The sequence below is a fragment of the Oncorhynchus mykiss genome, chromosome 5 (genome assembly GCF_013265735.2).
Source record: "Oncorhynchus mykiss isolate Arlee chromosome 5, USDA_OmykA_1.1, whole genome shotgun sequence".
In the NCBI taxonomy this organism is placed as follows: domain Eukaryota; kingdom Metazoa; phylum Chordata; class Actinopteri; order Salmoniformes; family Salmonidae; genus Oncorhynchus; species Oncorhynchus mykiss.
Window position 1 is genome coordinate 55,388,701 of NC_048569.1, and position 25,885 is coordinate 55,414,585.

General features: G+C 44.1%; 1 protein-coding gene across 8 annotated transcripts in view; it reads right to left on the reverse strand.

Annotated features, from left to right (window-relative positions):
* LOC110522973 (PATJ crumbs cell polarity complex component) overlaps positions 1-25,885 on the reverse strand; it is a 219,522-nt gene that overhangs the window by 120,255 nt on the left and 73,382 nt on the right. For all 8 annotated transcript variants that reach the window (XM_036977876.1, XM_036977875.1, XM_036977874.1 and 5 more), the window contains one exon: positions 25,447-25,552. In XM_036977876.1, the coding sequence (XP_036833771.1) occupies positions 25,447-25,552 (106 nt within the window). The remainder of the gene's footprint in view (positions 1-25,446; positions 25,553-25,885) is intronic.

The following is a 25,885-nucleotide window of genomic DNA, read 5'->3' on the forward strand; positions in this document are numbered from 1 at the left end:
GTCATACCCAAGAAGACTCAAGGCTGTAATCACTGCCAAAGGTGCTTCAACAAATAACGGGTCTGAAAACGTATGTTAATGTCATATGTTTATTTTGATATTTTTGGGGGGCAAATTTATATTAAAAAAAGTATTTAAAAAAAATACATGTTTTTGCTATGTCTTTATGGGGTATTGTGTGTATAAGGCTGTAATGTAACAAAATGTGGAAAAAGTCAAGGGGCCTGTGTAACAGTACAAATTTAGACCGTCCCCTCGCCCATACCCGGGCGCGAACCAGGGACCTTCTGCACACATCAACAACTGACGCCTACGAAGCGTCGTTACCCATCGCTCCACAAAAGCCGCGGCCCTTGCAGAGCAAGGGGAACTACTACTTCAAGGTCTCAGAGCAAGTGACGTCACTGATTGAAACGCTATTTAGCGCCCATGCTAACTAAGCTAGCCGTTTCACATCCGTTACACTCACCCCCCTTTTGACCTTCCTCCTTTTTCCGCAGCAACCAGTAATCCGGGTCAACAGCATCAATGTAACAGTACAAATTTAAACCGTCCCCTCGCCCATACCCGGGCGCGAACCAGGGACCTTCTGCACACATCAACAGTCACCCTCGAAGCATCTTTACCCATCGTTCCACAAAAGCCGCGGCCCTTGCAGAGCAAGGGGAACTACTACTTCAAGGTCTCAGACCAAGTGACGTCACTGATTGAAACGCTATTTAGCGCCCACGCTAACTAAGCTAGCCGTTTCACATCCGTTACACCTGAATACTTTCCGAATGCACTGTAAAGTACTATTTTCCCCCTTTTGCAGCAACTGACAATTTGACATGGTCAAACCTAAAATAGGAAAAAGCACTAGCTATAAAACTCCAGTAAATTAACTCGGAACAATCTCAGGCAGGTGGCGAGTGACAGTGTAGACTGCAAATGTAGTCTTGTGCAGCATACGCTAACAAGAGAGCTGAATGTAGCCCTGTGGTTGTCAGTACCGTCTCACAATGACCGATCCCACAGTGGCGGTCTCGTCAACTGCAATACCTCCTCGGGCTGCCTTGTGTCGGACGGATAGGTCCATAGATAATTGGGAATGTCTGAGTGTGTGTGTGCGCGATGCAAGCAAGGCTTCGGCCAAGGCTTTAAGAAGAACCGAGTGAGGACATTCAATAACAAAGTGGGAGAGGAAAGGAAACAAGCGAGCAAGAGAAGGGGAGAAGATGAAGAGAAGCAGGGATGGATGACTGAGGTAGGATGGGGAGAAGAGAGGAGACCTATTACAAGGACAATTGAATCACTACAGAATGGGGTAAGTGTGTGTGCTTAGAATGACATACAGTATATGCCTAACTGAATTAAATATTTAAAAAGGTTGAGACCGTATACTTGTGTGTGTTTGTGTGTGTCTACAGAACACTGCAGCCTCAGTCACTCGATCGGACACTTGTCCAATAATCAGTTAAGAGGAACACCATCATAGGACTCCAAAATCACACTAACCCACTTCACCATACAAGCTGTGACAAAATGTCATTGTAGTCATAAATGACAGACAAAAGAATACAGAAAGGAGGTAGACCTAACTGCACATGAAAGAGGGGGACTATTTGAGTCATGGATAAAAGGAGTGTGGGGGGAGGAAGGATAAAAGATTTCAAATTGAAAGTTGAGGGGCTCTTCAGAAGTGAAGGAGAACAGGAAAGAGAAAGAATAAAAATGATTTGACATTGAGTGAGGACAAGTATTCGTTTAACGGTTTCATTTTCTCCATTCCATGTGTTGGCATCGCAGGAAGCCATGCTATTTTCCTTCTCCTCTTATCCCCAATGCATCTGGGGCGTCTGCTCTGGATTTGACACTGGGGCCTGACAGCTGGCTGGAAATCCTGAGTCGCTAAAAAAGGGCATGTGGCGTCTCAGCAAGATGGCGCCGGCGAACATGGTCGCCCTCGCCTCGAGCTCCTATAAAACTTTGAAGGTTTCCATCCACCTGTAGACAAGACGTGATGATGGCTTATACCTTCAGGTGTGTGTATGGCCAACTGTTCGTACGTGTGAATGCATTCGTGTGCGTTTTGAAGAAATGGAAGAAGTTGGATTACGTGTGCTGGCAGTGGTTCTAATTTTAAACCCAGTCGGTGGTGTCTGTGTCTGGGAGGATTCTACACAGCAGCAGAGCGCCAGCCTTGACCCGATTGTTGTGTCCCGGTTTATTCAGTTACACACCCCGAACTTTTCTCCCTTCCTGGCACACGCTGTCAGACAACCCTGTCTGCATCCCAAACGCCACTCCAGTCACTAAGTAGTGCACTGTTTGACCAGAGCCCTATGGGACACCCTATGGCCCAGGTCAATAGTAGTACACTACAGGGATGACATTTGGAACAAAGCCTCAGATCAAGGATAGAGTTAGATAGAAGAGGCAGTGCTGCAGCTCTCACTGCCGGTGAAAACAATTGAACCGGCAGAAACAGGGCCAGAGCATCAGGGAAGGGTTGTGGGCGAAAACAACAAACTGAGAAGATCAGAGTAAATCCTTGGCGACGCTCTTATTTCCCAAGCCCTTATCACAGTCAAGGCACACCTATTTCATTTTTTTATATGTGTGAAAAAAAAACAAAAAAAACATGTAATATAACACAATATAATAGAACATTTGCCCGTGCGAAGTGATTCACATCTCGCATCTGGAACTGTTATTCTCAAACTGTGATAATTTGAAACGGGGCTCAATTTGGGGAGTTGTAACCCTGAAGAAATTATTTCAAAGAAAAAAAATCTGTTTCCTTTTCAAATAGAAACATTTGATTTAGTTTATTCTGCCTGTTCTTTGGAATTTTCAAAATGGATGAACAATTCCACATATGGTGATGAATTACGTCCACGACATCTGCTCGGTGAATAGGCCTAATGATGGATGAAAATACGCTCCGTCTATATCAAAATGAATGTTTTTGCACATTTTCAGTGTGGAACCTGTCTATGCTTGGGGGGGGGGATTACAGCCTAGGCTAGCCAATACTAAATGGACTAGTAGTTCGCAAAGAGGTCTAAGTGGAAAATAGACGGGATGCAATTATCGCAAAACCGCAGCTCGTTGTTGGAACACAGGGCCTTCAGAAAGTATTCACACCCCTTACTTTTCCCACATTTTATTGTGTTACAGCCTGAATATTAAATGGATTACATTTAGATTTGTTTTGTCACTGGCCTACACACAATACCACAAATTCAAAGTGGAAATATGTTTTTCAACATTTTTACAAAAGTAAAAAGCTGAATAGTCTCGAGTCAATAAGAATTCAATCCCTTTGTTATGGTAAGGCCAAATAAATTCAGGAGTAAAAATGTGCTTAACCAGTCACACAGTAAGTTGCATGGACTCACCGTGTGCAATAGTGTATCACCATTGAGTTTTCAATGACTACCTCATCTCTGTAAGGTCCTTCAGTCGAGTAGTGAATTTCAAACACAGATTCAACCACAAAGACCAGGGATGTTTTCCAATGCCTCACAAAGAAGGGCAACTATTGGTAGATGGATAAAAAAAAAAAAAAAACAGACACCGAATATCCCTTTGAGCATGGTGAAGTTATTAATTACACTTTGGATGGTGTATCAATACACCCAGTCACTACAAAGATAGACGTCCTTCCTAACAGTTGCTGGAGAAGTAAACAACTCAGGGATTTCACCATGAGGCCAATGGTGACTTTAAAACAGTTACAGTTTAATGGCTGTGGATGGATCAACAACATTGTAGTTACTCCATAACACTAACCTAAATGACAGAGTGAAAAGAAGGACGCCTGTACAGAATAAAAATACTCCAAAATAGTGCCTGTTTGCAACAAGACACTAAAGTAATACTTAAAAGAATATGGCAAAGGAAAAAAAAAAAAAAAAAGTCCTGTACAAAGTGTTATGTTTGGGGCAAATCCAATACAACACATTACTGAGTACCACTCTCCATGTTTTCAAGCATAATGGTGGCTGTATCATGTTATGGTTATGCTTGTAATTGTTAAGGACTGGGGAGTTTTTCAGGATAAAGAACAAGCCTTATGGAGCGAAGCACAGGCAAAATCCTAGTGGAAATACCTGGTTCAGTCTGCTTTCCACTAGACACTGGGAGATGAATGCACCTTTCAGCAGGACAAAACCTAAAACACAAGGCCAAATTGACACTGGAGTTGCTTATCAAGAAGACAGTGAATGTTCCTGAGTGGCCGAGTTACAGTTTTTACTTAAATCTATCTACTTGAAAATCTAATGGCAAGACCTTAAAATGGTTGTCTACCAATGATGAACAACCAATTTGACAGAGCTTGAAGAATTTAAAAATAATAATGGGCATTTGTGTTAAAACTCATCATTTGTCAAGGAACGTAGATGCGTTTTTATAGGTGGAGAGAAAGCGGTCAGAACACAATTGAGTGACAGACACGGAGGGGAAAGGGAATTCAGGGGGAAGAACTGTGCAATGCTTAGCTTGGTTTCTTTTTTGTTGTGCCCCACAATGGCACATATACAAATGGAACACTAGAGTCAAAGCAAATTAAGTCTTCAAGAAAGAAAAAAAAACTTTGAGACAACATTTCACTTGGCCGTTCGGACAGCCACAAAGAAACATTCCACCAAATAGTTGTACAGTATTTAAAGATGATTCTTCTTTTTTTTTAATCTCTGGTTAAAGATCGGGTTTTGACGTCCATACGAGTACTCATGCACATCCCTAGTACTGTGTGTGTTGGGGAGAGTTAATGGGTGCTTCAATATTTGCATCTATAAGTGTGTGTGTGTGTGATCCTGAATTTGTTTGTACAAGGGGTGAGAACAAAGTGAAATGAGCGTAACGCAGTGATAAGCTGCGGTCTTTCAGGCTTACTGGTAGGGTGTGTGTGTGTGTATGTGTGTCAGTTACAGGGGTTGTGTGTGCATGTGTCTAATGTGTGGGTATGTGTGCGTGTATCTATGTCATAATGTGTGTGTCTGTCATACAGTGTGTCTGTGTGCCCATGGGTACTATATGCAGGGCCTAAGGTAGGGTGAGGTAGGCTGTGCCCATCAGTCTGGCATTTGGTGGGTGAGGCTGGCACTGATCACAGCCAGGTGCCAGGGCACAGACAAATAAGAACCGGCACCCTGCCAGCCGGGTTGATGGATGAGAGCCGGCTGCCAGTCCACCCAGGGTAGCGGGCACTGCCAGGCCAATCAACCAAGCCTGGCACATACTGCAGCTCTGCCGTCAACTCCCATTTACACTGCAGTGTAATGACTGGACAAGCGTTAACACGCACGCACAAGCACTATCAACACACATGCACACACAGACACACACAGTACTACCAATGCAACCTGGGTGTACAGTTGTCAATAGCATAGAGGTAGAAGGGTGCATCAAGGCCCTGGTCCAAGCATCTCCTCCCTTCGCAGAACATTTGCCCTGGTATTGTGGGTTTATTCTAGTATCCCGCTGGGTGAACTTGAGTGACAGTGAGCCTGCATGAGAACGACTGGGGAGTCTGCCTGCATTCAATATTGACAGACGGGCAGCTATACAGTATTCTTCTCAGTCACTCTTCTCCCTTCCCATCCCGCTATCCTCCTGACACTGCTCGGCACGAGTGGAAAAGCATGTTGAGAGAGGACTGCCACTCAAAAAGTCAACCAAGCTGCATCCGTGGCCACTCGTGGAGAGAGTAGAGTGCGGCAGGTCTCCGAAGTAACTTCTGAATAAAACGTCTGTAGAGCAGCGCTTAATTTTTTAGTTTAGCGAGGCCTACAATGCACCCTTGACCAAAATATGTCTGTTGACCCCTTAGCTATTTTCACCACACGGTTTAGACCAGGGTTGGGTTTCTGAAATCAAATGCATGCAAAAAGCTCATAAGGTGTCCAGAGACACCGGAGTATATACCATTTTTTTTATAATCATAATTTTTTGGCAAAGTATAGTCAATTGAAATGTTCAAATGGCATAAGAGACTTTGGGCATTAAGTGTGGCAAACCACACATTTTATAATGCATTGCTCAAACTTTTTTTCTCTCTCCAAAAGTGTTGTTTGGTCTCTCCTTGGGCAGTGCTAATCACTGCTTAAAGTTCATGCAAGGAGAACATTCTCTGGGTTTCTAAGGGTTAATGACAAGACGTTAGATTGCTCTAAAGAAATGCCCCACATCAAGAACAACGAGTATGATTTATTGCACAAATGGACATCAAGTAGATGGCCATGAAAAATATGGTGAGATAGCAATATGTCAGGAGAGCAGAGAACTGCTTCAGCAACAGAGGTCATCGTGACTGATTGTCATGGCAACGCGACATAACAAATGGAGGACATCTCAACAGGAAGAGGGTGGGAGGGGAAGGTAAAAAGGGAGCTTGTTCACAAGGACACTGTTGTTGAATCTCACCTAAGCGGAGGTCAATCATTTTAAAATGGAGTCTGGAATCAATGCATTTGCATTAACAGGGCACCGATACAAGCAATTGTGGAACACCAAGGTAGATATAATCCCGGTCGATCCTTGTATTGTTGACTGGGTGGCCATGTGAACAAGCCGGAATGATCAAGACCTTAAAAGGCCTGTTAAATACTGAATACATTTATAGAGCCATTAAAAAAGATTCTGAGACGTGTTATTCGGCCTCCCAAGTGGCTCAGCGGTCTAAGGCGCTGCATCTCAGTGCTAGAAACATCACTACAGACCCTGGTTCAATTCCAGGCTGTATCACAAAACGGCCATGATTGGGAGTCGCACAATTGGCCCAGTGTCGTCCGGGTTAAGGTTTGGCCGGGGTAAGCAGTCATTGTAATTAAGAATTTGTTCTTAACCGACTTGCCTAGTTAAATAAAAAATAGATAATTACAACAGCCTTTGTAGGCTAAATGCAGAAATTCCTGTAAATGCATTCATTTTTTTAAAAATGAAAAAAACTCACCTTTATTTAACCAGGTAGGCTAGTTGAGAACAAGTTCTCATTTACAACTGCGACGTGGCCAAGATAAAGCAAAGCAGTGTGACACTATTGACAGCGTTACAAGGAATAAACAAACGTACAGTCAATAACACAATAGAAAAAGTCTATATACAGTGTGTGCAAATGGCGTAAGGAGGTAAGGCAATAAATAGGCCATAGTAGCAAAGTAATTACAATTTAGCAAATTAACACGAGTGATAGATGTGCAAATAGAACAACTGGTGTGCAAAAGAGCAAAAAAGTAAATTAAAAAAATATGGGGATGAGGTAGGTAGTTGGATGGGCTATATACAGATGGGCTGTGTACAGCTGCAGAGATCGGTAAGCTGCTCAGATAGCTGTTGCTTAAATTTAGTGATAGGTCTCCAACTTCAGCGATTTTTGCAATTCGTTCCAGTCCTTGGCAGCAGAGAACTGGAAGGAAAGGCGGCCAAAGGAGGTGTTGGCTTTGGGGATGACCAGTGAAATATACCTGCTGGAGCACGTGCTACGGCTGGGTGTTGTTATGGTGACCAGTGAGCTGAGATAAGGTAGAGCTTTACCTAGCAAAGACTTATAGATGACCTGGAGCCAGTGGGTCTGGCGACGAATATGTAGTGGTGGGTGGTATATGGGGCTTTGGTGACAAAACGGATGGTACTGTGATGGACTGCATCCAATTTGCTGAGTAGTGTTGGGAGGCTAATTTGTAAATGACATTGCCGAAGTCGAGGATCGGCAGGCAGCATGGTGAGTTTTACGAGGGTATTTTTGGCAGCGTGAGTGAAGGAGGCTTTGTTGCGAAATAGGAAGCCGATTCCATATTTAATTTTGGATTGAAGTTGCTTAATATGAGTCTGGAAGGAGAGTTTACAGTCTAACCAGACACCTAAGTATTTGTAATTGTCCACATATTCTAAGTCAGAACCATCCAAAGTAGTGATGCTCGTCGGGCGGGCAGCGATCGGTTGAAGAGCATGCATTTAGTTTTACAAGCATTTAAGAGCAGTTGGAGGCCACAGTGTCCAAAGAAGGGCCACATGTATACAGAATGGTGTCGTCTGCGTAGAGGTGGATCAAGGAATCACCCTCAGCAAGAGCGACATCGATGATATATTCAGAGAAAAGAGTCGGCCCGAGAATTGAACGCTGTGGTACCCCAATAGAGACTGCCAGAGGTCCGGACAACAGGCCCTCCGATTTGACACACTGAACTCCATCTAAGAAGTAGTTGGTGAAACAGGCGAGGCAGTCATTTGAGAAACCGAGGCTGTTGAGTCTGCTGATAAGAATACGGTGTTTGACAGAGTCGAAAGCCTTGGCCAGGTCAATGAAGACAGCTGCACAGTACTGTCTTTTATCAATGGTGGTTATGATATCGTTTAGGACCTTGAGCGTGGCTGAGGTGCACCCGTGACCAGCTCGGAAACCAGATTGCACAGCGGAGAAGGTACGGTGGGATTCTTAATGGTCAGTGATCTGTTTTGTTAACTTGGCTTTCAAAGACTTTAGAAAGGCAGGGCAGGATGGATATAGGTCTGTAACAGTTTGGGTCTAGTGTGTCTCCCCTTTGAAGAGGGGATTTATTGGTGGTGACCGTGTTTCCTAGCCTCGGTGCAGTGGGCAGCTGGGAGGAGGTGCTCTTTCCCCATGGACTTTAGTGTCCCAAAACTTTTTGGAGTTTGAGCTACAGGATGCACATTTCTGTTTGAACATGCTAGCCTTTGCTTTCCTGACTGACTGTGTATTGGTTCCTGACTTCCCTGAAAAGTTGGATATCACGGATCCTATTCGATGCTAGCGCGGTCCGCCACAGGATGTTTTTGTGCTGGTCAAGGGCAGTCAGGTCTGGAGTGAACCAAGGGATATATCTGTTCTTGGTTCTGCATTTTTTGAAAGGGGCATGCTTATTTAATAGGGTGAGGAAATTACTTTTAAATAATGACCAGGAATCCTCTACTGATGGGATGAGGTCAATATCCTTCCAGGACATTCGGGCCAGGTCGATTAGAAAGGCCTGCTCGCAGAAGTGTTTTATGGAGTGTTTGACCGAAGACCCATAGCGGATGCAGGCAATGAGGCAGTGGTCGCTGAGATCCTGATTGAAAACAGCAGAGGTGTATGGAGGGCAAGTTGGTCAGGATAATATCTATGAAGGTGCCCATGTTTACAGATTTAGGGTTGTAGCTGGTGGGTTCCTTGATAATTTGTGTGAGATTGAGGGCATCTAGTTTAGATTGTAGAATTGCTCGGAGTGTTAAGCATATCCCAGTTTAGGTCACCTAACAGAACGAACTGAAGATAGATGGGGGGCAATCAATTCACATATGGCGTCCAGGGCACAGCTTGGAGCTGAGGGGGGGTCTATAAACAGGCGGCAACAGTGAGAGACTTATTTCTGGAGAAATTCATTTTTTAAATTAGAAGCGCGAACTGTTTGGGCATAGACCTGGAAAGTATGACAGAACTTTGCAGGATCTCGCTGCAGTAGATTGCAACTCCTTCCCCATGGGCAGTTCTATCTTGATGGAAAATGTTGTAGTTTGGGGATGGAAATCTCAGAATTTTTGGTGGCCTTCCGAAGCCAGGATTCAGACACGGCAAAGGACATCAGGGTTGGAGGAGTGTGCTAAAGATAACCAATAAGCCTACACAGGTGATTCATGAAAAACCATTGAAACAAAATGTGTCATTGACAAGAGCCAATACAAAGCACTGCATGAGATAAAACCAACAAGTACGCACGTTTATAATATTCATGACAATGTCTACATCTCGCCACTGGGGAAACAGAGTAGACCAGATGGTACTCGAAGCCACTGAAGATACAGCCTGTGTTTGATTCAGCTAGAAGAATATTCAGAAAGACTATAAAATGCGAGTGTAGTGAAATGCTTGTGCTTCTACTTCCGACAGTGCAGTAATATCTAACAAGTAATCTCACAATTCCCAACAACCACCTAATAGACACAAATCTAAAAAGGGGTGACTGAGAACATATAAATATATGCATGAGCGATGGCCGAGCGGCATTGGCAAGGTGCAATAGATAGTATAAAATACAGTATATACATATGATATGAGTAATGTAAGATGTGTAAACATTATTAAAGTGACATTATTTAAAGTGACTAGTGATCCATTTAATAAATTGATGTTGTAGATGCCATGGAGGGCAGGTAGTTCGCCCCCGGTGATGCGTTGTGCAGTCTGCACCACCCTCTGGAGAGCCTTGCGGTTGAGGGCGTGCAGTTGCCGTACCAGGCTGTGATACAGCCCGACAGGATGCTCTCGATTGTGCATCTGTAAAAGTTATTCAGGGTTTTGGCCAAATTTCTTCAGCCTCCTGAGGTTGAAGAGATGCTGTTGCGCCTTCTTCACCACACTGTCTGTGTGAGTGGACCATTTCAGTTGGTCTGTGATGTGTACGCCGAGGAACTTAACTTTCCACCTTCGCCACAGCTGTCCCTTCGATGTGGATAGGGGGGGGTTTAGTTGACGTTGAGTGAGAGGTTGTTTTCCTGACACAACTCCCAGTGCCCTCACCTCCTCCCTGTAGGCTGGCTGTCTCGTCGTGGTTGGTAATCAAGCCCACTACTGTATTGTAGTCCGCAAACTTGATGATTGAGTTGGAGGCGTGCATGGCCAGGAATACAGGAGGGGGCGGAGCATGCACCCTTGTGGGGCCCCAGTGTTTAGGGTCAGCTAAGTGGAGATGTTATTTCCTACCTTCACCACCTGGGGGGCGGCCTGTCAGAAACCTTGTTTTTGGATGCTGAGCTGTAGTCAATGAACAGCATTCTTACGTAGGTATTCCTCTTGTCCAGATGGGATAGGGCAGTGTGATGGCGATTGCATCATCTGTAGACCTGTTGGGGCGGTATGTAAACTGAAGTGGGTCTAGGGTGGCCGGTAAGGTGGAGGTGATATGATCCATGACTAGTCTCTCAAAGCACTTCAGAAGTGAGTGCTACGGGGCGGTAGTCATTTAGTTCAGTTATCTTCGCCTTCTTGGGAACAGGAACAATGGTGGCCATCTTGAAGCATGTGGGGACAGCAGACTGGGATAGGGAGCGATTGAATGTCCGTTAACACTCCAGCCAGCTGGTCTGCGCATGCTCTGAGGACGCGGCTAGGGATGCCGTCTGGGCCTGCAGCCCGTTTAAATGTTTGTTAAGGGAATTTTATCAATAATGACTAATTATGTATACATTTCAAAATCAGGACTGACTAATCAGAATACTATTATATTACTGTATATGTATGAATTTTCTTTATAATCCTAGTACTGAATATAATGTGTGTAAATATAATCAAGAATTAGAACAATGACTGTCTGTTCCTTGGTAGAAATTAATGAACTTACAGCCAGACTGGTTAGAAGGCTTATCTACACAGGCAGACCTTGGCTCTGATTGTAAATTATCTTAGTAAGGATAGACAATGTGGGAAGGCTTGAGAACTATACAGCCTTTGTACCAGTGTCAAGAAGAGACGGGACAGTTAGAAAACTAATGACGTCATTTTCAGTTTATAACCTGTGGTAAAATGTATCATGGGCAGTACTCTCGAGAATAAACGCTGCTGGTTGATTTTAAAGACTGGTCTCTGTCCATTTTATACAAATAAGAGTCTTACAAATTCTTATGAATTGACAGAGTGTTTAATTTTAATTGGGTATTAAAACAGAGGAATTTAATTCCTGTAACAATGTTTTATTCACGTCGGCCACGGAGAAGGAGGGGGGCGCAGTCCATGTTCGCGGGCCAGGACGGTGGCACTGTATCCTCAAAGCGGGCAAAGAAGGTGTTTCGTTTGTTGGGAAGTGTGACGTCGGTGTCCGTGACGTGGATGGTTTTCTTATTGTACTCCGTGATTTCCTGTAGACCCTGCCACATACAGTCACAACACCAAAACCAGTCAGAAAACTACAGAAAGTATTTTAACTTCACTGTGGCGAAAGTCAAGCTGAAAGGGGAGAGAAAGTCCAAGCCTTAATCCCCTCGGGAGTCAGGAGTTCCCACGTGGTGCACCTTGTTCTAGCCCAGCAATATCACACCTTATTCAACTCATCGCCTAGCCCTAGATTCAAATAAAGTGTACACAGTACAAAGCCTTGGGGTGTCCCAGGAATGTATTGAGAAACACTTTATTAGAGAAGAAATTCAACCAGCCACAGGCTACAAAATGGGAAATAACACAGTGCACAGAGACAGGACAAGGTGGGCATTTTCCCCACTCTCTCATGTTAGTTCATGTTAGTACATTCTATTGGTTAGGTTACATCCCTGGCCCCACCCTTAGCCGCCCGGCAACAGACAATCATCAGCCAATACGCCCCCCTGCAAAGACAGAGAGAAAGACACAGATTAAATCCTTTTCCTTTGCTGCTCGCTAACTTCCTTAGCAAGGCTAATAACAGGTCTAAATCGTCGCTTAATAGCTGGTCTTAAAAATAAAAAAAGAGGGATTAAAAGGTCACTAGCCCTCCAGCTCTTAAGATGTGTCAAAAAAAAAAAAAAAAAAAAAAAAAAAATCACTAGTGTTTCATTTAAAGTTAATAGTGCATGTTGCTGTTTTCAAAATTGCTATGTCTAATATGGGCTTAGCCCTTGTTTGTTAAGCCTTCTATGAGAGAAACCTAATACACTCAACTCGACAGTGTTAGGATCGAGAGCTGCAAACAGGGTCTTCTTGCCTTCTATAAATGCGACGCGGCCTGTAAAATGCAGAGGCGATTAGTTTGGGTCTTAAATATACAGAGGAGGCGCGGGGATTGTCAGGCTATCGGCCCCAGCCAGATAGATGCTGATATTCAGCTCCCAGCTGCGGAACAGTCCATTTAACGGCTCTCTAGACACAAACCAACACGCAGAGGAAGGAAGGAGGAACGGGGGGGGTTAAGAGAGAGAGAGGGACTCCACTGTCTTGTCACCACTGGACTCAGGGGAGAGGTAAGCATGTGTAATGGAAGGGGGGTAAGGAGGAGAGGGGGGGGGGGGGGGGGTATAGGAAAAAAACGAGAAAGAAAGAGGGGGAGAGAGAGACAGAAGAGAGGAAGGGAGAATGATGACCAGAAGTGACAGCCCGAAGGGTAACAGAAAGAGAGAACAGAAAAGACTAGAGGGTTGAGAGGGAGAACGCCGTTGCTCCACAGTGACTATTTCTCTGTGGCTGCTTGCTTGCTCGTTAGGCCTACTTGTTGTTAATTAAGGCAGAACTAAAAGGAGACTGAAGACGACGTAGGGCTAAATATGTCAGAAACATGCATCACGGCTCAGGACAAACAAAGAGACAAACCGCAATCATGCTCTAGTCGGGTCTGTCTCGGTAAGGCCAACACACTGACGAAGGCTTTATGCCTTGGTATTCAAATGAGCAGTTATAGAATTTCCATTATTCCTCCAAGCATTCATGATGGGGGGAGAAAAATAACCCATTGATAGTTAAATATCACAATTTTATTTATGGACGATATTATATTGATTTGAGTATCGATTTATAAACATGAAAATAACTACTGTAGGTAGCGTTAGCTAGCGCTAGTCGGCTGTGCCTGAAATCACAAAAATCGAAGCCTCGAATCTAAACGCATATAGAATCGTGAGAGTCGCAATACATATCGGAACCTAAGTATCGTGATAATATCAAATGTTGAGGTCCCTGCCAATTCCCAGCCCTACCAAGCATGGCTCAGATCCAGTTGGTTCTTGAAACTCTTATCCAACTGAAGGGAGGAAAAAAAACATTCTAAAGATTGACTCTGAAAAATGTTGTTTTCTTAAGCTATGCACATTAATTAGTTTATAAGCAACATTGAGAACAGCAACAGCTCTTCAGACATCACATCAATTTTCCTACATGTAGCTTGACAAAACACAGGCTGACCTACCCTTCACACACACATCCCCACACCCACACACCAAGAGAAAGCTGAGCTCCCGTCACCACCCTAGGTACCCACACCAAAACCAGCTAAAGGGACAGTTCACCCCAAAATCAACATAGAAACCACCATTTCACAATACACCAGAGGAAACATCAGATATTGTCAAGTATCAGGACGTGAATGAAGGACCACTCAGTGGGCCGGTCCCAAATGGCAGCCTATTCTCTATATAGTTCACTACTTTTGATAGGAGCCTGCTAGAAAAGTAGCGAACGACAGTATGACGTGAATGTGGTGCCATTTGGGACTGAAACAGTCATGTCTCATGTTAAAGCCAATCCTTTTCCTGCTCTGTCTTATAGCCCGTCACCAGGGCTCTAGTAACTGAACTGCTATCGTTTTAGAGTTCTCCAGTACCCTAGCATTCCAACAAGTCCAAAAAGCACTATGTGAGCCACAGAGCAGGACTGCAGCAGCGGAGAGACAGAGACGGGCTGTGACTGCAGCAGCGGAGAGACAGAGACGGGCTGTGACTGCAGCAGCAGAGAGACAGAGACGGGCTGTGACTGCAGCAGCAGAGACAGAGACGGGCTGTGACTGCAGCAGCGGAGAGACAGAGACGGGCTGTGACTGCAGCAGCGGAGAGACAGAGACGGGCTGTGACTGCAGCAGCGGAGAGACAGAGACGGGCTGTGACTGCAGCAGCGGAGAGACAGAGACGGGCTGTGACTGCAGCAGCGGAGAGACAGAGACGGGCTGTGACTGCAGCAGCGGAGAGACAGAGACGGGCTGTGACTGCAGCAGCGGAGAGACAGAGACGGGCTGTGACTGCAGCAGCGGAGAGACAGAGACGGGCTGTGACTGCAGCAGCGGAGAGACAGAGACGGGCTGTGACTGCAGCAGCAGAGAGACAGAGACGGGCTGTGACTGCAGCAGCGGAGAGACAGAGACGGGCTGTGACTGCAGCAGCGGAGAGACAGAGACGGGCTGTGACTGCAGCAAATTGTCATTTAAGGTACCCCTCCCCTGCAGTGAGAGACTACGCAGACAGACTGGCTCTCAGACAGACAAAGATGGACTAGGTACACAGACACACTCAGACACAGACAGACAGGCTTTTCGACAGACATACAGATAAGACAGGCTGGGCCTTAGTACCAGTCATTGTGACAATGATTGGGGTATAGCTGGCTCTTGACCCACTTCAATCCTTAACACACACACACACACACACACACACACACACACGAGCTGTCCAGGAACACAACACACTGGAGACTTCACACTCACACACTGAGTGGTGTACACACACACACACACACACACACACAAAGTGAGTGGCCAGCGTAATTAGAGAGCAACAAGAAATCCATACCTCCTTCCGCCACCCGTCGCAGCAATTATCAATCACTCAGCTCACATCACATATGGACAGGGAGTTAACATCACTATCAATCACCCATCATACTATGACAGGTGGGATCCATTTATAATAACGTATAATTGTTATCATATAGGCCAGGCTATATTCATAAAGGGCTGAACCCTAACTTCCACTTCAGTTAGATTTTCACTTAGTCATGCATTGATGCCAATGGGAGAATGATATGGATGCTAGGATTCAAACCCCATAGACAGTTGTGTGATTACATACCACTGTGGTGGTATTAACTTCCGTTGTCTCATACTCAATATGACGTTTGGGGCAGCGTTCATGCATTTAATGCTAGGGTGTTGTGAAAGACACACACAGCCACCTGTCAACGGGCAGAAACATGACTAGAGTCACTCGTCGGAGCTGAGAGTAGGGACACAAACTGATGAGGGTGCAAAAATGGTGACACTATTTTATTTCGCACTGGAACATGCAAAAAAAAAAAAAAAACATCCCTGTTAGGGGGAAATGCAGGTTTTAACTAATTAAATAACAAAGAATATGATCTACATGATCAGTCTGTTTTTAAAATAAAAAGTAGATAATGTGAACCTAACTCGCAGCTAAAAAAATGTAAAGGAAGCAATCCAATGTTATTTGTTGCCTAGACATTACTAAATGACACTCAAGTCTTGAGAAAAATACAATACACTAATATTGCAGTTGGCCATGACAGCCTTTATAATAGAACGCTTGTGACCTCACCACATCTAAATATTGCACTTAGGGAAAAAACATCTTAATGTAGAAATAGATTTAAACAAACAGGCATTCTATTGTTGCTCTATTTTAGTGGCCACTATAGTAGACATCGATCAAGTGCACAAGGCTACATGTGTGCAAAAATAATCCTCCCTCACTCAGTGTTACTGTCAAATTCAACACAACAAAAGCAATATCTTCGGGCTGCACTGCACATTATTACATCGTACATTTTCTGCCTGTGGACTTTGTTCTACAATGTGCCAGCAGAGCATGAGACCCTTTGTTGGCAAAATGTATCTCTTTCAGGCAGAGAGTACACTCCTGGCATACCTCTTTTTATCCACTGTATTGAAAAAGTGAGAAAGAGGGAAAGTGTGTGGGGTTCCTTTCACCTCTATAGTGACATCCAGCTTAAGCCAGGCCCAGCTACAGCTACACTTGATCCCTGAATCCACTTGTTTAACAAGTAACGCCTCATTTTCACCTAATTCTCATTCTGAAAATTAACCACATACTGTAGAGAAAACACTACTGTTAGTTCACAGATTGTAGTTAGTTCATTAGCTAGTTAACATTTCACACAGATTGGCAGGGTCCAGTAAGCAAATAACGCATTATAACTAGAGGAACAGGAACATTACCAGCTAATACCATAGAGAATTGGTTAGGTTACTAACGCTAGCTAGCTAGGGGTCTGACTTTATTAGCCAGCAAATCTTCACACCATAAACTCTATTTGATCAGCTAAATTTGTTAATGTTGCTCAACATTTCTCTGGCTAGCTAATGGAAAATTAGCCCCTCGCAAGATCACAAAGAACTGGCAGAGTGGTGTTGCTGAATCACTAACAGTCTACTTCCTCTGAAAAGGAAGCCTAAACTACCAAGTGTCTCACACTCACCTACCTGGGAATCCCCCTTGCGCCATCTCAGCACATGACTGAACTCAGGAATGTGCACACACGTATAAGAAACAATGGAGGTACATGGATAAGCACTCAAGCCTCTCGACGGACAATGCTGTTAGAATATGATAACAAAGACATACACTACAGCCCTCAGCATCTAGTCAACGTGCTTCTTCGCTCTCACAGCGACAAAACAGGGTGCGAGACCAGTGTGTGTTTTGCCTTGCAGCGACTTCAATACGCCTCTGCCATGTGTAATTTATTGATTTTTCCTATGCAATGACAGTAGAATCAATCCAGAAGACAGAGGCTGCACTATACCAATACACATTGTTCGTTTCCTTAAGTCTCGCTGGTTTACAACGAGCCACCGCAAACATGACTAGTTACATGTGACACGCGCACACACACACCAATTCTGTTACAGAGACATGTTAAACTACACACACACAGCAGTGGTGAAAAGTACTGAAGTATTTTTTTTTGGGGGGGGGGGGGGTGGTATCTGTAGTTAACTATTTATATTTTTGACAACTTTTACTTTACTACATTCCTAAAGAAAATTATTTACTTTTTACTCCATACATTTTCCCTCACACCCAAAAAGTACTAGTTACATTTTGTATGCTTAGCAGGACAGAAAATGATCCAATTCACACACTTATCAAGAGAACATCCCTGGTCGGGAATTTAAAATGATAGGGAATTTAAAATGATTAATTATTTTGATACTAAAGTATATTTTAGCAATTACATTTACTTTTGATACTTAATATTTAAAACCGAATACTTTCACTCAAGTAGTATTTTGCAGTGTGAACTTTTACTTGAGAAATGTTCAATTAAGCCATCTTCACTTTTACTCAAGTATGACAAATGGGTACTTTTACACCACTGACACATACACGCAAGCACGCACAACAATCAGACACCAATTTCGCAGTATGAAACAAACTCAATTGCGTACCAACTCAAACATGCTTTCTGGTTTTGCAAGACTACAGTACAGTGACTCCACACTACAGTGCGATCCCAACTGTTATCTTCTCCAAGGACAATGGCTTCACTGGGGGCAAGGCCATTTATCAAACAAAACAATCTCCAAACACACCAGGACAGAAAAGATCTGAGGTCTTATTTATTATAGTAGTACTGTAGGTGAGATACTTGTCGTTATTCTGAGTTCTCCAATGTCTGAGCAAAGCCCTGTGGCTCTGAATTTCTCATATAGTGTACGTACAGTTTGCATTTGAGCAATGTGTGTATCAGTTTGAGTGTGTGTGAATAAACATTTCACGCAACAAGTGTGTGTCTTCTTGCCTCTACATACAGTGCATTTGGAAAGTATTCAGACTTATTGACTTGTTCCACTTGTTACATGGACAACCTTACTCTAAATTTGATTAAATTGTTTTTTTCCCTTCATCAATCTCCACACCATACCCCATAACAACAAAGTCAAATCTGTTTTTATTTTTGCAAATGTATTCAAAATAAAACAGAAATACATTTACATAAGTATTCAGACCCTTTATACCATGAGACTTGACATTGATCATCCTTGAGATGTTTCTACAACTTGATATGAGTCCACCTGTGGTGAATTCAATTGATTGGACATGTAATGTCCCACAGTTGACAGTGCATGTTGTGGGATCCTGTATTTTACATTATAGCCATTAGCATATATATTATTAAATATTATCTGATGTTGGTTGTGTGAGGTGTCTGCATTTGTGCACTGGAGCATCATTATGAGATTAAACAACTGCTTGCTACTTGCCTGTTTGTGTGACAAGAACTGAGTAACATGGTGTGACCTGCATGTTGCAAAACTGTAGATAACAGCCCAGCAGGTGCTTTGTCCTTGTGTTTGTATGTAACAATATTGGGCACATGGTGTGACTTGCTGTATCTTACAAAGTTGTGATAGGGAGGGGTGGTCATCACGAGGTTTAACTGAGATGGAAAAATACTGAACAACACAATAGCAGGAACTGAGCAACTGTTATAACTAGGCTGCGATACCAGAACAGTAGGAATCTATACATCGACGGAGGGAGGACTCCAAGAAGCGCCAAGAGGCGGGAACCCGCCTAAGCGCATGCGATAGGCTGGGCAAGTTTAAACCACACCCAGCCTCTACTGTGATAGACATTGTCCCAACCCGTCTGTTGGCCTATCAAAGTATAAGAACACTGTTTACATACATCTTGTCAGTTCTCTGTTCTGCCCTGCGTGGCATTATAGTGAGCTCGTATATACGAAAGTTGCATTTGCCATTTATTACTTAGCTAATAAAAAATACATAGTATACAATCGGTGACTCATTGTTATATTTATCCTGATACCAGATTCGAATTTACGCAATTCTAACAATGTCTGAGCAACAACCAAGCCACGTGGTCGAAGGAATTGTCCGTAGAGCTCCGAGACAGGATTGTGTCAAGGAATAGATCTGGGGAAGGGTACCAAAACATTTTTGCAGCATCGAAGGTCCAAGAACACAGTGGCCTCCATCATTCTTAAATGGTACAAGTTTGGAACCACCAAGACTCTTCCTAGATCTGGTCGCTGGGCCAAACTGAGAAATCAGGGGAGAAGGGCCTTGGTAAGGGAGGTGACCAAGAACCCAATGGTCACTGACAAGAGCTCTTGAGGTGCTCTGTGGAGATGGGAGAACATTCTAAAAGGACAACCATCTCTGCAGGACTCCACTAATCAGGCCTGGTAGCCACTCCTCAGTAAAAGGCACATGACAGCCCGCTTGGAGTTGACCAAAAGGCACTTAAAGGACTCTCAGACCATGGGAAACAAGATTCTCTGGTCTGATGAAACCAAGATTGAACTCTTTGGCCTGAATGCCAATCGTCACGTCTGGAGGAAACCTGGCATCATCCCTACGGTGAAATATTGTGGTGGCAGCATTATGCTGTGGGAGACTTTAATGGAGAAAAGTACAGAGAGATCCTTGATCCGAATGTCCTTGAGTGGCTCAGCCAAAGCCCTGACTTAAACCCAATCAAACCTCTGGAGAGACCTGGAAATAGCTGTGCAGCGACGCTCCCCTTCCAACCTGACAAAGCTTGAGAGGATCTGCAGATAAGAATGGGAGACTCCCAAAATACTGGTGTGCCATGCTTGTAGCGTTATGCCCAAGAAGATTTGAGGGTGCTGCCAAAGGTGCTTCAACGAAGTACTGAGTAAAGGGTCTGAATACTTACGTAAAATGTTTTATTTATTTGTAATACATTTGTTAACATTTCTAAAAACCTGTTTGTGCTTCGTCACTGTAAGTTATTGTGTGAGAAAACTATTTTATCCATTTTAGAACAAGGCTGTAAAGTAACAAAATGTGGTCTAGGTCAAGGGGTCTGAATACAGTCCAAATGCACAGTACATGCATAGTATGCATATTCTGTAGCCTATAGGTTACAGTAAGGCCCGAGGGGGTGTGGTATATTTAACTTATCTAGGGTAGGAGATATATATACACACTGCTCAAAAAAATAAAGGGAACACTAAAATAACACATCCTAGATCTGAGTGAATGAAATATTCTTAAATACTTTTTTCTTTACATAGTTGAATGTGCTGACAACAATCACACAAAAATTATCAATGGAAATCAAATTTATCAACCCATGGAGGTCTGGATTTGGAGTCACACTCAAAATTAAAGTGGAAAACCACACTACAGGCTGATCCAACTTTGATGTAATGTACTTAAAACAAGTCAAAAAAGAGGCTCAGTAGTGTGTGTGGCCTCCACGTGCCTGTATGACCTCCCTACAATGCCTGGGCATGCTTCCGATGAGGTGGAGGATGGTCTCCTGAGGGATCTCCTCCCAGACCTGGACTAAAGCATCCGCCTACTCCTGGACAGTCTGTGGTGCAACGTGGCGTTGGTGGATGGAGCGTCTCGCTCCATATGATGTCCCAGATGTGCTCAATTGGATTCAGGTCTGGGGAACGGGCGGGCCTGTCCATAGCATCAATGCCTTCCTCTTGCAGGAACTGCTGACACACTCCAGCCACATGAGGTCTAGCATTGTCTTGCATTAGGAGGAACCCAGGGCCAACCGCACCAGCATATGGTCTCACAAGGGGTCTGAGGATCTCATCTCGGTACCTAATGGTAGTCAGGCTACCTCTGGCGAGCACATGGAGGGCTGTGCGGCCCCCCAAAGAAATGCCACCCCACACCATGACTGACCCACCGCTAAACCGGTCATGCTGGAGGATGTTGCAGGCAGCAGAACGTTCTCCACGGCGTCGCCAGACTGTCACGTCTGTCACGTGCTCATTGTGAACCTGCTTTCATCTGTGAAGAGCACAGGGCGCCAGTGGCGAATTTGCCAAACTTGGTGTTCTCTGGCAAATGCCAAACGTCCTGCACGGTGTTGGGCTGTAAGCACAACCCTCACCGGTGGACGTCGGGCCCTCATTCCACCCTCATGGAGTCTGTTTCTGACCGTTTGAGCAGACACATGCACATTTGTGGCCTGCTGAAAGTCATTTTGCAGGGCTCTGGCAGTGCTCCTCCTGCTCCTCCTTGCACAAGGGTGGAGGTAGCGGTCCTGCTGCTGGGTTGTTGCCCTCATACGGCCTCCTCCACATCTCCTGATGTACTGGCCTGTCTCCTGGTAGCGCCTCCATGCTCTGGACACTACGCTGACAGACACAGCAAACTTTCTTGCCACAGCTCGCATTGATGTGCCATCCTGGATGAGCTGCACTACCTGAGCCACTTGTGTGGGTTGTAGACTCATGCTACCACTAGAGTGAAAGCACCGCCAGCATTCAAAAGTGACCAAAACATCAGCCAGGAAGCATAGGAACTGAGAAGTGGTCTGTGGTCATCACCTGCAGAACCACTCCTTTATTGGGGGTGTCTTGCTAATTGCCTATAATTTCCACCTGTTGTCTATTCCATTTGCACAACAGCATGTGAAATTTATTGTCAATCAGTGTTGCTTCCTAAGTGGACAGTTTGATTTCACAGAAGTGTGATTGACTTGGAGTTACATTGTGTTGTTTAAGTGTTCCCTTTATTTCTATACGTATATTTGGATAGAAAACACAAAAGTTTCCAAAACTGTTAAAATAATGTATAACAGAACTGATTTGGCAGGTGAAACCCTGAAAGATCTATCCAGAAAGTAGGATTTATTTTTATTTTTGTAGTTTTCTATTGCTTTTACAATATCCATCGACTTAGGACTCAAATTGCACTTCCTATGCCTTCCTCAAGATGTCAGTCTTTAGAAATAGTTTCAGGCTTCTATTCTGAAAAATGAGGGAATAAGACCAGTCTGAATGAGTGGACATTACAGTGGCCTAGAGATTTTTCATGCGCGAGAACGAGAGCTCGCCTTTCTTGTTTAAATAGACGACGTTATTGTCCGGTTGAAATATTATCGATTATTTAGGCTAAAAACAAACGTTAGGATTGATTAGAAACATTGTTTGACATGTTTCTACGAGCTTCGTGACTGCATTTGAGCCTGTGCATTACTGAACAAAACTGAGGTTTTTGGATAAAAAGAGACTTTATCGAACAAATCTAACATTTATTAAGTAAATGAATGTCTTCTGAGTGCAACCATATGAAGATCAAATGTAAGTGATTCATTTTCTCTATTTCTGACTTGTGTAACTCTTCTACTTGGCTGGTTACTGTTTGAAATTATTTGTCTGCTGGACGCTGTTCTCAGATAATCGCATGGTATGCTTTCGCCGTAAAGCCTTTTTGAAATCTGACACCGTGGCTAGATTAACAAGGAGATTATTATTATTATTTATAACACATGTATGTTTTATTAATTTTTATAATGAGTATTTCTGTTTTTGAATTTGGCGCTCTGCAATTTCACTGGATGTTGGCCAGGTGGGACGCTAGCGTCCCACGTACCCTAGTGAGGTTAAGCAATAAGGCCCGAGGGGGTGTGGTATATTTAAGCAATAAGGCCCGAGGGGGTGTGGTATATTTAAGCAATAAGGCCAGAAGGGGTGTGGTATATGGCCATAGCTAAGGGTTGTTCTTTTGTACGACGCAACGCAGAGTGCCTGGACGCAGCCCTTAGCTGGGGATATATTGGCCATATACCACAAACCCCTAAGGGTTATTGCTATTATAAACTGGTTACCAACATTAATAGAACAGTAAACAAATATTTTTGCATCATATCCGCAGTATATTGTCTGATATGTTTCAGTCAAACAGCATCCAGGACCCAAACTGCACTGGCTGCCTCCTCAATTATTCATCCGGCTAGAAGACATGTTGCCAGGCTGGGATAAATGCCAGCTCTGGCTGCAACACAAATTTCTCACTCCCTCCTCCATTGCCTGGCCACTAGTGAATCGTCTTCCCCGCAGTGTTCTTTCCAACCAGAACCGTGGTCCAGATGGTGGCATTCATTTACTGTAACGCTGCACACATTGATTCAGAGTGCGCACACACACACACACACACACTAGTTCAGTCCAAAATACTTTGGCATCCCAGAACCTATAACTCAAGGACGTACATCACAAGGGAGAATGGACTGTGTGGTTCTTGGGTCTCGCCCACTTTGTAGAATTCAATGAAATTTTACAACGATTTTGGAGCTATACAGAGGACTTTTAAAAAGATGTATATGCCTATTTGAAGTGCCTGTCCCTGATAGCAATTATCTAGCCGGCCAAACAAATTCATGCATAGAACAACAGGCATTATGCTAATGTATGTTGTGTCCTAGTGATTATTGCATGATTACAGCTGACCACATTCGTGACAAATTCATAAAATCTTTATTAGATCAACATAAAAAACAAATGAATGTCCCAAATGTCAAATTATTCCCTACATAATGTACTACTTTTGACATGAGCCCTTCTATCAGGGATTGAGACCTGGGACACCAGGGGAGACTTCCATGTCCAATAAGAAAGAAAACCAATGTGCAAAAGTTATGCTACTGTGCGCTCTAATGAATACACATGGGTCATATTCAATACACATGGACATGGTCATATTCATTCTGGCATACAGTAGCAAAACTTTCTGGCCAAGCTATTGAGTACCTCTAGGCCTAGATTTGACTACACTAGATGTTGAGTGCTGCCCCGTAGCCTATACGGACACGTTTCTGTGTATTTCTTGGGATTACGTCACAGCATTCATTCAGAACCACTCCACGTACAGTAGTATAAAAGTTGCCAAACAGGCTCTCGTCTTTGTTGAGGATTTCCAGTGAGTCATTTCCACATGACACCGGGGTTCAAACACTATTCAAAATAATTTCAAATGGCTTTATCTGTGCTCGAATGGACCTTACCTGGCTTAACGGGCCAACAGCATAGTCACAAAACGGCAAACTCCTGGATTAAGGCAGATTCGAGCGAATGATCAAAGTATTTCAACATTTTCGAATAGTATTTGAACCCAGGTCTGGAATCAGTATGCCGTGACATTCGCCCCCAGCGCATTCCATTTACCGCCCATGGTCTTGATCTAGGATCAGTGTTTGCCAATGTCCATAGTCCCACACACACCACTCCATCGTTGTACCTGTCTTTACAATGCCTTTTAAAAGCTTGAGCTAACATTTACAGAACTAAAGCAGCAATGATGGTAGCAGAGGCAACTGCAAATTCCCCCATTACATGCGGACAAACGGTGTGTGTGTGTGTCTGGCAAAAAAATATATAATTCAAGAAAGTCTTAATGTACCAGTCATTCCTAACAATTCCATTTCGACCATCACTGTGACATCTACTGAATTAATGTAGCGTTGATTGCGGTGGAGACGACTCCAACGTTTACCTCATCTCGCACCACAAGTTGTCAGAAGGAAAAGCTGTCATAACCTGTGTGTGTGTGTGGTATTTGTGCGTCCGCTCTCCCATGTGGAGGAGCAGTTGAAAGAGGCAACCCTTCGGGGCACACTGGACAGACAGGCGTAAGCCACCCACTATAATAGCCTAGGGGAGGTGAAGCGTTGGAACGAAAACACAGCAATGAGCTCACCTCCATTCCCTACGAGTTGCAGCTTCACTGACTTTGTTGATTGTCGGGAAATCGGTGGAGGTGGTGAATAGGGAACACATTGTAAGTATAGATTGGGTTTGTGTAGTGAATTTACACAGGGGGCTTAAAGCACTTCGGCATTGTATGGGTGCTGGAACTCTAGCCTGGAATCCAACTATAATGCTGTGTTTCACCATTGTGTACTTTGTGGGAATCAAGGCTAGCTGAACTCCAGTCAACACCCCTAATGGAGGGTCTGAAGTCTGAAGGGACCAGGGCAATGGAGTGGAGCTCAGAGCCAGACAGGGACAGTTGATTGACTTTCACTTAAAAGGATAGTTTAACTAAATGCTCAAATGACTTTCCAAGATCCAATAAATATTCAAGTAATGCTGTAGTTTAGGTGAACTATCCCTTTAAGGCTTATATACACACCAAGGCAAAGTTTTCATTGGACGTACCCAAGAACACAGCTGACAACTGGTCAGAGAGGCAACACAGTTGACGATTGGTGTAGAGATCAAAGACTGACCTTTGGCCTCTTCCAGCTCCTCGTCCTGCTCCTCTGTCAGCTGACTGGGGGGCCGGTAGGGCGGGGGGAGTCTCATCGGGGGAGGGGCGCCTCCTACTGCTGCGTTCTGCAGATTAGGGAAAAAGAAGACACCATGCTTCTCAGAAACACCAAAGATATGAATCACAGGTGTGGGGCTAGGGTAGACACGGGACAACTACTGCCCCGCGGGCCAGAACCAGCCCCCTACCCAATTAAAAAGCTGCCTGCTGTGGATTTCGTTTATTTTTTAAAGTAGCCAACTAACTGCACAACTTAGTTCATAGAACCGGTGTTACGGCTGTCAGGACCAAAGGGATCCATCCCCGACAGAGTCTAAAGTAGCTTTCTTCCTCACCTCCTACCATTAATCTGCACCGAATCGGAAGGAACCGTACAGGTGACTTGAATGTCTACCTCT